General features: G+C 46.7%; 1 protein-coding gene across 14 annotated transcripts in view; it reads left to right on the forward strand.

The window, feature by feature from the left end:
* Positions 1 to 12,640, forward strand: part of FBRSL1 (fibrosin like 1) — a 367,873-nt gene that overhangs the window by 309,716 nt on the left and 45,517 nt on the right. For all 14 annotated transcript variants that reach the window (XM_033518104.1, XM_033518111.1, XM_019008372.2 and 11 more), the window contains one exon: positions 2,730 to 2,775. In XM_033518104.1, coding sequence (XP_033373995.1) covers positions 2,730 to 2,775 — 46 coding nt within the window. The remainder of the gene's footprint in view (positions 1 to 2,729; positions 2,776 to 12,640) is intronic.

The following is a 12,640-nucleotide window of genomic DNA, read 5'->3' on the forward strand; positions in this document are numbered from 1 at the left end:
CAAATGCCTGGTTTTGTTCACAAGGGAAGAATTCCACCTTATTAATATTATTTTTAAATCCCTCCTTAAACATATGCAAATGATTTGCTTGGAACAGCAGTATTTGGGAGGGGACTTGTTTTAGCAGATGTGTTGGTTTGCTGGATTTTTTCACTCATTAGTGGGCTCCCTCAGACACATAGGTTTTATTGTATGCTTTCTTTAAAGGGTGACTGATAGGGTTGAATGATGTATTCAGGCTCTTCCTCCCCCAGCTTCCCTCCTGCCTTTGCAGCAGCTCGCAGAATATCCTATTGCACAGGCATTCACTGTTTCAGAATGGTGCTCGTGCCAAAAACTGCTCAGATCTGGAGCTAGAAATCACCAGAAGTGAGAGCAAAAGTTACTGTAAACTCTAGGTGTGAAGATTTCTGTCTGTGAACTGAAGCTGCGATGCTGAAAACGCTGCTCTGTAAATGTTGACTCTGATTGTGGAAGGCGGCGGCACACGCTGATAGCAGAAGACTGAGCAATAATCCTGGTGTTTTACTTTGTCTTTAAAGTGAATTTTCTGGCTTGACTTCCTTAAACATTGTTTTCATATAGTCTGGACCTGTAGCACCGAGGTCTTTAGCTCCCGGCTGGGCATGGCCGGTGTGCCGGGGTGCAGAGAAGGGAGTGAGCTGGTGGCTGCCACAAAGTGGTGGCTGTGAGACCGGACTCTGCAGACCAGGGGAAGCACAAAGCTTCTCCCAGCTGGGGTGGCAGAGCAGCTCCTGGCTCCCCAGGAAGGGCTCTCCTGGGCAGGCTCCTCTGGAGAGCTGCACACCCCAGTGTCCGGACCCGGCACTTAGGATTTGTGGCTCAGCGGCCGATTTACTGCTGAGGCTTTAGTGCAAGCCACGCCGAAGTTTCATTGCCTGTAAAATGGGGGAATCGTATTTATCCACCTGCCACGTGTCCAAGTGCTCGTGGAGTGCTTTGAGAGTAGGCCCTGGCTTTGTGTGAGCTGCTAGCATGGGTGAGTTCCCAGAGCCTGCAGATGTGTTCTGCGTCCGTGGTGACTTGGTGTTGATTATAAGTGAAAAATCTCCTAACAATGGCTTGTAAATTCAGAGTTGGCTGTCAAACGTTTTATGCACCGCTGTTGTTGCTGCTGTGTGACGCTGTTACACTTTCTTTGCAAACCAGCCTAGGCAAAACGTTGTTTAATCCTGGTTCTTCCTCTTTTTAATCCATGCAGTGAAGGGATCGTGCAGGTAACTGATTTTCCCTAAGATTTTAGGGTCTTTTTGCTGAGCTGTGTAACGATCATACATGCCACAGCTACACGTGCAGCTTTGTCGTGGACATAATTCAGAATTTTTTTCTTATGTGTCTCAGCCTCAACCTATTTTTCATGTTGTTTTCCCTCTCTTTTTTATACATTTGCATTAAGTAAGACATTCAGTGCTTGCAGTGCCACTTTTCTTAGAAGTAACATTAATGGATCACTCTTGCTTCTTACTATATCTCATGCAGAACTTCTTGCATTTTACTATTTGTTTTTTTCCTTCTGAGTCGTCATTTAAAATATATAGCAATGTAATACAATTTGTAGCGCTCTTTATCCTGCAAATCTCCCAAGGCACCTTAGAATAAAATCAATAAAATCAAAAATAAAATCAACTTAGTTCAGCCATGTGTTGAATTAATTAATTGTTTTTAAAGCAGAGCCAGGGGAAAAAGGCTTTTTTCACTTTCAGTATCTTTTGCTCGTCAGCTTTGTACTTCACCCCATTTTATTCATGCAGCAGTCAGTGTCAACACGTTGATGGTACTTTCTTGTAGATGGTAGTAAAGTTGATCGTGCTCCTGCTCCCAGACCAGCTTTGATTCTGGAGAGGCTGCTTGCTATTTTATCAGATAGTGAGGAGGAAAAGCTTATGCTGAAATCGGTTGACTGTTTGATATCAGTGGGGGGAGGAAAGGAAGCCATCAAATTAACTCATAAAAGCTTTATTTACAATGAATGGACTTTTTTTTCCTGCCTGTTGTTATCATCTTGTCTGTAACCCAGTGACCCTGATTATCTTGAAGCTGTTTACAAGGTTTAGGTTAATTGGATTTCTTTAACTATTTCCCAGAGCTGTGAGGAGCACAAATACACTGCTGTGGAGTTCAGACAGCATAGTGCAATCCAGTCTGCAAGGATACGGGCTTCTTCCAAGAGGAAGTCATTTTATTTCATACTCAACTAAGTGCATAGCAGCATGTACCTATCATTTGGCATAATATTAAACAACACCCTCCTTCATACAGATGTGTTCAGTTGCAACTTGTGTTTCCAATACACAAATTACATTTTGCATGTTCAGCAAGAACTGAGCTTATTTTCAGTGAGAGAGCCTTTGAAATGTGTTTTGGTTTGGTTTTTTGTTTTTTTTTTTTCCTTCAGCTTGATAGCAGTTTCACTGGTTTTGTTTTTATATGAGGAATCATGGATAAAATAGCTGTGCATTGCATGGCTGCCTAAGTAAACGAGACAGGAGGATGTAGTTGGGTGAGATCAGGACAGTCCTCTTGCTTGGCTTTCATCTCCTCAGGATGCATGCTCGTTCTTTAATGGCACAACATTGCACCCTCCAGGTGCAATGCGCAACTGCAGGTCTCCAGATAACCCACTTGTTTTATGAGCTGTGTTTTTGTGAGCAAGCCTTCCGAATTTCTCCTTCAGGATTATTCACCCTCTCTTTCTCTTCCTTTTTCAGGCTTCTGTAGGCTCTGAGAAGCTGTTCTCTCCTGCAGCAAATAAAGGTAAGTAATCCGGAGAAATGCTTTCCTTATCTTACAGCAAGAGATTTGGGTTGTGAATCCATATCGTGCGAATAGCAGGACATCAGTTTTGCCAGAGCCTGTAGCTTGGCCACACACGTTGTCACAAAGATCAGCTTTACAGGCTTGTGATGATTTAAGTTAAAATTTAGAGCTGCATTGTCTCAGTGTGGGGTGGGACTTCTTCCCTCCCAGTAAGATTTGAAGTGTCTTGGAGAGAGGGATTACTGACAAAGGTCCTTACTGTAGGGGATATGCTTCTCCCTCTAATACAATCAAATCCTCATTTCTTTTAAACAAATCAGCCTTCCAGTGGTGTCTGTGTCATCCTGACAAGGGCTTGCCCATCTCTCCCCTGCCAGTGCCCATTTGTCCCTGTGTATCTGTGTTGTGCAGGACGCGGTGGCGGGTGCTCGGCGCAGCTCCGCTCCTGCTGTTAATGACAGTTACCTGTGGTAGGCACTGGGTGTTGCTAAGAGACTGCCTCGTTCCACATCCCCCTGGGGGGCACAGCCACACTTCTCTAAATACACCAAGCCCTCCTCTGAGGGCTCAGCACAGCCGTAAAACCGGGCTGCTCTGCTTTCATGTCTTCCCGGGGAGAGTCTCACTGAGATGGATGCTGGGCAGGAATGCCGAGGAAACGGCCTCGGAGAGGGCAGAGTGTGGTACATGGTGGACAGCATTGTGCTGGGAATGGTTCCACTTCACCGTGCAAGGAGGTTTGTGTGGCTCCAAATGAATTGCCAGGGCTTGTGGCTGTCTGCAGCATCCTCTGCACTGAGCTGCAAAATAAAATCAGTTGACAGCAACAGTGGATGTGTTAGGGGGACACAAATACCCCAAAGAGGGGATATGAGGCCCATCAGCAAGAAGTGATGAAATAACCTCCTTCCATTATTTCAGTGGGGCCGAGAAAGGAACAGTTTGCAGTTGTGTAGGAGTAGGTGCTGGACATGGAAAGGCGTTTGGTGGTTGTGTGCTCCATCACCTGGATCCAGGCCCAGTTTTTAGCTGGGCTCTTCAGCAGCAGTAACTATTAGGAATTCTCTTTCGGTCCAAGCTTTGCAGATTTTCAATGCCAAATGTGGAAACCGATGACAAGCCCATTATGTTATTACATTTGTAGATATTTTTACAAAAGTATGCAGCTTTATCTGGGGGAAAGAGGGAAATTTAAACAAATGGTGGGGAAGAACATTTCTCTTCTCTCACTTGGCTCACTGATAAGGCAAACCAGATTGCCCATACGGCACTGCCTCGGCAAAACAAAAATCTTGCCATCCTGCATAAAGCCTGGCACAGAGATTTGCTGGAGAGGCTTATGTTGAAGCGTTAGCAGCTTTGTTGGCTCCTCCTTGTGCTGAAGCCCAAGATCCCCCACCCCTTCATATCATAGAGCAGCTCAGCAACATGAGTTTTCAAAATACCTCCCTATCAGGAAGTTAAATGTGCGAATGCCTGTGAATTTGCTGTCTTGAAGTTTGTGTTCAGTGCTGTTTATATCCCTGTAATTTCAGCCTGTTCCTGTTTGCTTTAATGTGGGTGTAGACACTGCCAGCTTTGGGTTCAGATCATGGGTTTTGTCTCAGACTTCTCTTTTACCCTGGCCGTGTACCGATGTGCATCGCTGATGGCATGGCCTGCCATCGTGGGCAAGCTCTCCTGGGGCTGCCTCAGTGTTTGGCACTTGGCTTGAGAGGTGAGAGAAATTTGCCTCGGCAAAGATTTTGTGCAGAAACCCAAACAGTGCTAAATTTTACCCCTCGCCCTGTTATCACTCCAGCAATGCAAGAGCCAGATTTGTCTCTTGCACATGCAAATGAGCGCCGCTCCTACACGACCAGGCTCGAGGATGCCATATGGCCGGGAGAAAGTGACTTTCAAAGCATTGCACTTAAATTCCTTTTGTGAGATAAGAGCGTTGATTTAAGGCCGTGTTCTCAAGGGCTGGAGCCGTGGTGGCTCTGTGGGGAGGGGATTAGCTCCACACAGTTTCCTGATGGGCACACGCGTGATGCGGCACGTGCTCGTCCTCTCCCGTGGGCATTTGCACTGTGCCCTTCTTTTGTAAACACTGGCGGCCTTTTTGGAGAGATATTAGCTAGCAAATGTGCAGCATCCATGCTGCAGCTTTTATTGAAGGTAACCAGGCTTCTAAAACACATAAAGTGGATCCATTGTCTGGTGCAACTCCCCAGTGCTCCCAGTTCATTGTTTGGTGCAACTCCCTCTGTTCCCACAAACTTTCCCTGGGGATGTGTTTGGCCCTGTGTATTTGTTTTATTCTGTCCTAGTTTATCAGCAGCTTAGCAATGCAATTAAGTATTAAGATAGGCGGGTTACGCTTATTTGAGGCTGGAACAGCTGTAAAATGTAACCTTTGACCGCATCCGAGAGCTCCACAAAAGGCCAGAGGAGCAGCGCCTTTTGTCTGCGGCTCTCTGGGTAACGTTTGCCTTTGCCCCCTCCCCGGTGGGGCCGCCGTGGTGGCCGTGCTCCTCCTCCTGCCACCAGCTCATCTGCAGCAGCAGATGCACGGCGTGGATGTCCACTTTGGGGACCAGTCACTATTATGCTGCAGAGAGAGGTGTCCTGACCCGGGGTGACCTCGGTAGTCACAGCTGTGAAATAGGCTGAATGGGGCACTTTGAGCTTCCAGCAGAAGAGGAGATTAAATCCTCTGTGTGAGGAAATAATAATTAAAAGTAAGAGTAGAGAAGCTCTGATCTGCTCTGCTGAGAGTCTTTGTTTTCTGACGCAGAAAAGTGTTTGTTTGGCCAACTTGTCACTGCAGTACAGAGTTACAAGGGCATTTGCTTCCGAGGGCCGGGTGTTACATCCTCCTGGAGAATAAATCAATAAACAAATAATAAAGGTCTGTTTGCTCTCTCATGCAGCTCCTTTCTCACAGGAATCTGCCAGCCAGCCCTTCCTTTTTCTGAAGGGCGAGTACCAGGAAAGGCAGGGGAAGCATAGGTGAAAGCCAAATCTGTCCCCCTGTCTCCAGGTAGGAGCAGGAGGCAGAGGGGTGACGGTCAGGATAGGAAGGCAGATGAGTTGTGGGGCTGAGGAGGTGAGAGGGACAGTCACCCTTCAGTCACTGCAAGGACCTCCTCCTGCTGTGATCGTATTCTGAAGTGTGTGGGGTAGGATAGTTTGTATTTTCTGGACTGGAGCATTGGGTTCTCCCTGCTGGCTCCGTCCAGCTGTGGCCATCCCTCGTGGGATTTGGCTGGAGGCAGTTGAGCTTTCTCACACCAGTGCTTGCTCCAGAGCTGCTGTATGCCAGGGAAAAAGCAGCAGAGATGGTGCCTTTTGTGCCACAATAGCCTTGCAGCTGCAGCCCAGGTGTCCTGCTGGGTCCTCAGTGTTTGTACCCAAGGCCACTGTGGCAGTGAGGGTGAAATGGGTGTCTTAAAGGAGCTGTTTCTCTTGCTTGGTTTGATAGGTCAAAGGCCCCAGGGAGGAAAACCTCCATGGAAAAATGGAGCCTGGGCAGCAGCCAGGGTTTCTCCATTCATGACCCCAGGCAGGCTGTGGGTGGGGAGGTGCCTGTGAGATGAAAGAGGTGTCCAGGAGCCCCCAGAGCATGAGATGCCCATGAAGGAGCCAGACCTGCACAGCCCTGTCTGCCCTGCAGCCCCGGGAGGCACTGGGCAGCAGCGGGGGGGAAAAGAGCTTTGAAGTCTGTTGAAAAGAGTATGTTGCTCGTATCTTTGGATCAGAATCAAGCTGGGCATGGAGGGAGCAGTGTAATCCATCTGTCTGGTGGCACAGAGTGGCTGGCCAGCACCCAGCCCTGCCCTGGCTGTTGGGGGCCCGCTGAGCTCCATGCCTCAATTTCCCCCTCCTGCAAAATGAAGACTAATACTTGTCAGCCAAGTGCGCTCAGAGACTTAATTAATGAATGTTTGTCAAGCGATTTATCAAGAGATCCTTTTAATGAGAAATTCCATAAACAGTGCAGGGCTTCATTTTCATGGCAATAATAAATGACAGTGAAAGTAAGTCTTATCCTTCCCCCGCATATGCACCCCCCCAGGAAAAAAGATTGCTTACCCTCCGCTCTTACTTCTCCCTGGGTTTCTAGGCAGAGGGCTTTGAAGTGCTATCTTTCATCATGAACTGTACACATCCTCAAAGCTCTAAAGCTCACAGCCTGTGTCTTATCCCTCTGACAAGAGGGAGGCAAGCTTTCTCGGCATGCAGGTCATAATTGTCAGCCATGGGATGTGCCGCAGCCACCCGCCCCAGCGGGCTAATGCAGCTTATGCTTCTTTGAAGTTCCCTCCCTTTATTTTCTGTCCTCTTGACCACAAAACTGTGCCTTGGGCCAGCAAGAGAGATTTCTTGTTCAGAGACGACACTGAGCTCTGACAAGCACATCTGAACCAGAGAAGAACCCTTGTTCCTCTGAGATCACTGCTCCATAATGTTGTTGCCTTAAGGGGACTGTCTCTCCTTTTTCTCTCTGCTTCTTCTCTTCCTTTTTCTTATTCTTTTTTTTTTTTTTTTCTTTAATTCAGCACTAAACTGTCACACTAAATCATTTTAAAAGCTGGAACTACAAAACCTCCAGTGTAGGACATGCTGTTAAAAACTGATGGTTATTACTGTGAGATGGGGTGAGAGGGCACAGGAGGGGCAGGGGGGCAGGGGCAGGATGGGAGAGCAGCAAGCCAGCTCTCCAGGAGGAACCTGTGAGTGCCCAGTGAAGCAGAAAACAACCTGAATGCAGCTGAGCTCAGAATACCATGCTTGGCACAGGTTTGCAGGAGCAGCACAGCTCGAAGGATGCTCAGCACTGACAGGGGAGTCAGGAGCCCAGGCTTGCCATGCTGCCTGCGTGCCTTGGTGCTGTCCCCCGGCGCTCTGTCTCCAGTTGTCAGGGTCAGAGACTTCCTGTCTGGGCTGGGACAGCATCTCCTGTAATCAAGTCCACCTCTCCTTCAGGGCTTTACCTTACTGTGCCAGGAGAGAGAGCTTTCCATCACTGGAAGGTCTGCACAGACGGAGCAAACAAGTCTCACCGCAGCCGGTCAGGCAATTAGCTGTGTTTTACATGAATGGAGGTCAGGAGAGATGTCATAAATTTTCCCAGTTTTCTTGTGTGGGGTCCACAATGGGATCTGAGCTGCATCCTGTCTCTTGATCTCAGTTTTATCCCTATGTCCTGGATACATTTTGATGAGGTCACCATCTTGTGCTTGATTACCTGCACAGCCAGGGAGCTTGAGTGGGATGATAATTTACAGCTGAGCCTTTGGACAAGAGTCCACCATGATTACAGGCATGCAAAAATTTCCACTGCAGCATCTGTAATAATAAATAAGTAATGCATTTATTTAGATAGCAGCCATATTGCTATGATTTATACAGTGCTCAGGATGCTCTGCAGCTGCTCCCCATGCTGCATCTCTGGTGATTGTATCAGGCTTACAAGACTCTGTGTTTTTCATGAAACCCAGGCCCTCAGAGGATTGTACCAAAATCTAAGATGTAATTTCATTATTTAGGCAAGACTTTAGTCTTCCTGACTACAGAGAAAAGCCTAGAATTTCTGATTCTTCTGTGCTTCAGAGCCAACAAGCAGTCATAAAGAAGCCCAAACACTCCAGTTTCAACCTTGTTTTAAAGATGGTTTGTGATCTATAAACACTTCTGGGGTTGGCAATACTGGATACCCTGAGTTTAATGATAAATCCAGTGTGTGAGCCCATCCCACCCTCCTCTTTTTGAAAAGTTCTATCTAATTTTGCCACTACCAGGATGAGTGAATTAGCTTTCTTGCATATGTATGAACATAATTATACAGTGATCTGAGAAGGAGGACTTGGATTTTCAAAAAGCATGGGTCACCAAGATAATCACCCAAGTCACAGCCAGTTACCCACATTTCAAACCAAAGCTAGACACAGAAAACAGTGCAGTAAGTGCAGTCTTTTAGTATTGTGGTTTTCTGATTTTGCAGGCTAGGCTCTGGAAAGTTCATTCTTCTCTTTGGGAGCAGGAATGCACTCTCTGTCTCCCCTGTTAGCTATTCTGTATGTATTTATTAGCCCAGGCTATAGCCATCCCTATCTGCAGCAGCTGTCTGTGAAATTATGATGGACAAGCAAGAGACCATTCACTGTAACCACACTGTCCGGTTAGTTTGGTAAAACTCAGACTGCAAAAGTGGATAATTTATTAACTTTGACACAAACTGAGTGTTGTGTGCCTCCCAGAGTGAGAGCTGCCTCGTGCAGGCCAGCAGGGTTTGCTTGCACCGGTGGCCATATGGTTTGCACAGCCATCTCCAGGCTTCTCCCCTTCCACTGAGCCAGCATAGAGCTTTCTTTGTAGCTTCAGGCTGCAGCCAGGAGAGTTGAAAAGTTGAATTATAAACATTTCCAGGCCTTCTGGTTGGTATCTTGTGTTTTGTTTTGTTATTTTAAGGATGTGGGGTATGTTGCTGCATTCCTGTCAGTGGGATTAGAATGAATAGAAGCAATACTGTTGGAGATAAAATGTGTTTAATTATTTATTTGAGAATTACAGACTGAAATTGCTTTTTGATTTAAAGCTTCCAAGTCATGGATATGTTTTTGGAGTAGAGAGAGACTCACAGAAACATATATATGCACAATTATCTAGGGTAATGTAAGAAGTCTCTTTGCTCAACTGCCCTTCCTCCACAGAATTCGTTCATTTCCTTAAAGATTTTAAATTTCAAATGCGGCTTTGTTAAGTATCACAGAAAGCTAACAGCATGCTGTGCCTTGCCCACCAAAACGTAAATAAAATAAATAAAGTCTTCGTTGTATAAATGTTATGAAGTGGGTGGTTTATTTTCTTTAATTATATTTTTTATTTAAAATAAACTATAAAAGCAAAATATTTTATATCCTGAACGTGCCAGCACAAACTCATATTGATTGAGTAGGCACATTCTAGCTTTTCTCAGTTCATGTAAAAGTAGATAAAAGGACCATCAAACTGTAAATCAGAAGAAAAAAGTAGAAATTCCTTCCAAGTGCATGTAGTGGTTTACATTGCCTAGGCTGTTAAAGGACATTTGAAAGATATCATCTTTTCACTCCTCGTTTATAGCTTGTTTTTCTTTTTTCTCGAGTAGCAAAAGCCAACAGGTAAAGTCTCAGTGCTCGCCAGCAGTCCCTGGTTGCATCTCAGCACTGAAGGATGCTGTAGGGTGGTGATGTTAAGAGCAGCAGTTGCAACCCCCACGAAACTGTTGGGTCTTCTCAATTCTGCTTTTAAAATACCTCAGAGACATGTTTTATTCATGGAAGATTTTGTAAAGCTTCAGTTTCTGAGAAAATTAAACGCTGGATATAAAGCTGGTTCCCTCTTCCAATGAGTGAGCAGTGCAGGATGAGGGGAGGTGTCTGGTGTGGGTCTGGGCTGTGCCCAGCTCACCCCCAGGATTTAAACCAGCCTTGCTCCCTGCAAAGGGGAGTCCTTGTTCTCTCCAGCCCCCCAGCCTGAGCCTCTGCTCAGCCCAGGCTTGTGCTGGTTTTCCCAGCTCTCCCATGCCCCATTCCGAGCTGCCCTTCCCCCTGAGCTCTGTTTCTGTGTTAATGGGGCAGTTTGATTCCTCATGGGCAGCTCTGCTGGGCTGTGTAAGAGCCCACTGGGGACTCTGCAGACACAGCAGCCCCTCTCTGGCAGGTCACAGGCACAGGACAGGGCAGCCTGGCCATCCACGGGGGATTTGACAAGGCAGTGCTGCTGCGGGGGGAGCTGGATCTGACCCCAGGTCAGCTGGTGTTTCCTTCTGGGCAATCAATGGGAGTGATCAATGAGACCAGGGCGTGCTGTTTAATTGCAAATGGATCTGGCTACTCTTTTGTGTGCGATGCTGGCGAGGTCTGTAAGTCCCAGCAAGAGACCTGGGGAACAGAGGATGCTGTCAGCGTGTTGCTGCTTCTCCTGCTCCTCTCACTGCCCCTCTGGAGACTGAGACCTTCCTCCCAGAGCAGGGCTGGGGCTGATGACAGGACCCTGCTGTCCTGCTCAGCCTGCAGCAGTTCATGCTGTTTCTGCTTTGGGCTTGGTTTTTCTGTATTAGCTTCATTTGAAATCAGTGCTGTGAGTGATGGAGCTCTCTGTTCCTGTCCTGTGGGAGGGGAGGAGGGAGGCCGGGTTCAGGGCTTGCTTTCAGCCATGGGTTCCTGCCGTTTTCTTCTTTAATAACCGTGTGAGCCCTGCACGCATGTGCTCGCTGCTTCCCTCACCTCCGTGCTTCGCCGGCCATCCTTCCTGCTAACAAGGGCTGAACACATTCCCCGTGGAGCCTGTTAATGTTGCTGCCGAGCTGCCTGGGGACTCACAGCATGAGCCTTTCCTTCCATCTCTGCTGCTCCGGGCACTCGGCCCCGGCTCCCGGCCTCGGTTCAGCCAGGTAAAGCCATACTGACTCCATTGACTTCCCTCTATTTATTTGGGTTTACACCAATGTATAAGAGCAGGACTTGGCAGAGTGTTTGTGTTTGCGTGGCTCTTTTTCTGAAAAGGATACTTGTTCTAGTTTGTTGGGCTTTTTCCCCAAACGGTAAATATTTTCTTGTAAATTGCTGGGACAGAAAAGTGACTACAGTGCTTTTAGTTCATGTAGTTGCTTTAAATTGATGGCAAAGACTTGCAGGAGGTAATAGGAAATTAAAATTTTTTATATTTTTTTAACCATCCTGCAAAATTTATTGCAGAATTATATCCCCACTCTGGGATTCTGTCGGACAGTTCAAAAAGCCTGTGGAAAGGTTCTTGTTCACCATTAAATTTTTAAAGTTATTGAAGTAATTTTATGGAACCCTATTAAATTTCTGAAGAAACATACTGGTTTCATCACTAATAAATTCTTAAAGGCTTATCCATAAGGGAATAGTCAGAGTTCCAGATCTCTCTCCAATGAAGTGGACATTAACGTTTTGCCCTGTTGGAGATATATTCTTAGAAGAAATTCAGCAGCAAGGTGAGTGGCGAAGCTGGGAGGGCCCAGTTGCACCCAAGTACAGCATCAAGCACTGTGGGGTGGTAGGTGCTTTGCCAGCCAACTCCACTGGAGTTAGGGTGAAGATTTTAGAAAGTGGAAGTTTGTTTGTATAAAAGGTGAGGAAGAAGATTGACAATGCATCTATACAGATAAATCCTGGTGGGGTGTTAAACTTAGACCCTGGCATCTTTCTGAGCAAAATAACCTTCAAGAGAGGTTGCAGCCTTGAAAAAGACACAGTGAAGCCTGGAAGGTCTCAGGCACTCATGGTGCTTTCAAATTACTGCAAAATAATGCCTTGACTGTGCTTTTGCACCGCATCCAGAAAAGCACAGAGAAACTTCCTCCCAGTGAAAGCAGAGCATCAAGCTGGCTTTGTGCTTCACTTAGTGCTCACAAGCGCCTTTCGTGTGTGAGTGCAGAGCCACCTGATGCACAGCAAACGGGCTAGGAGGGAAATAAAATTGTGTAATTGCCAGTTTCCTTCAATTCCGCTCCCTCTCCCGTTGTGCATAAAGGAGGCTATTTAAGTCTCAGCTGGAGTGAGGCTTGGTAATAAGCAACATCTCTGAACCTGCATCTGCTGCTGGTGTCTGCTAAGTTTGTTCTGTATTTCCATATTTATTGACAATCCAGTTCTGGGAGAGATCTGTCTGTGAAAGACATACTGTGAAACCTGTGGAAGAGGAGTTTGTCCCTTCAGTCCCATGAGTCCTCATCCTTGGGACATCTTGGGAAGTGCAGGACCAGGCAGCATCACCAAAGCTCACATTAGAGTTTGCAAACCCACATCAAGCTGTGTTGGCTTGCAAAGCCAGAGCCGGCTCCCTGGGAAGCTCTGTGCAAACC

Source organism: Parus major, chromosome 15 (genome assembly GCF_001522545.3).
Source record: "Parus major isolate Abel chromosome 15, Parus_major1.1, whole genome shotgun sequence".
In the NCBI taxonomy this organism is placed as follows: Eukaryota; Metazoa; Chordata; class Aves; order Passeriformes; family Paridae; genus Parus; species Parus major.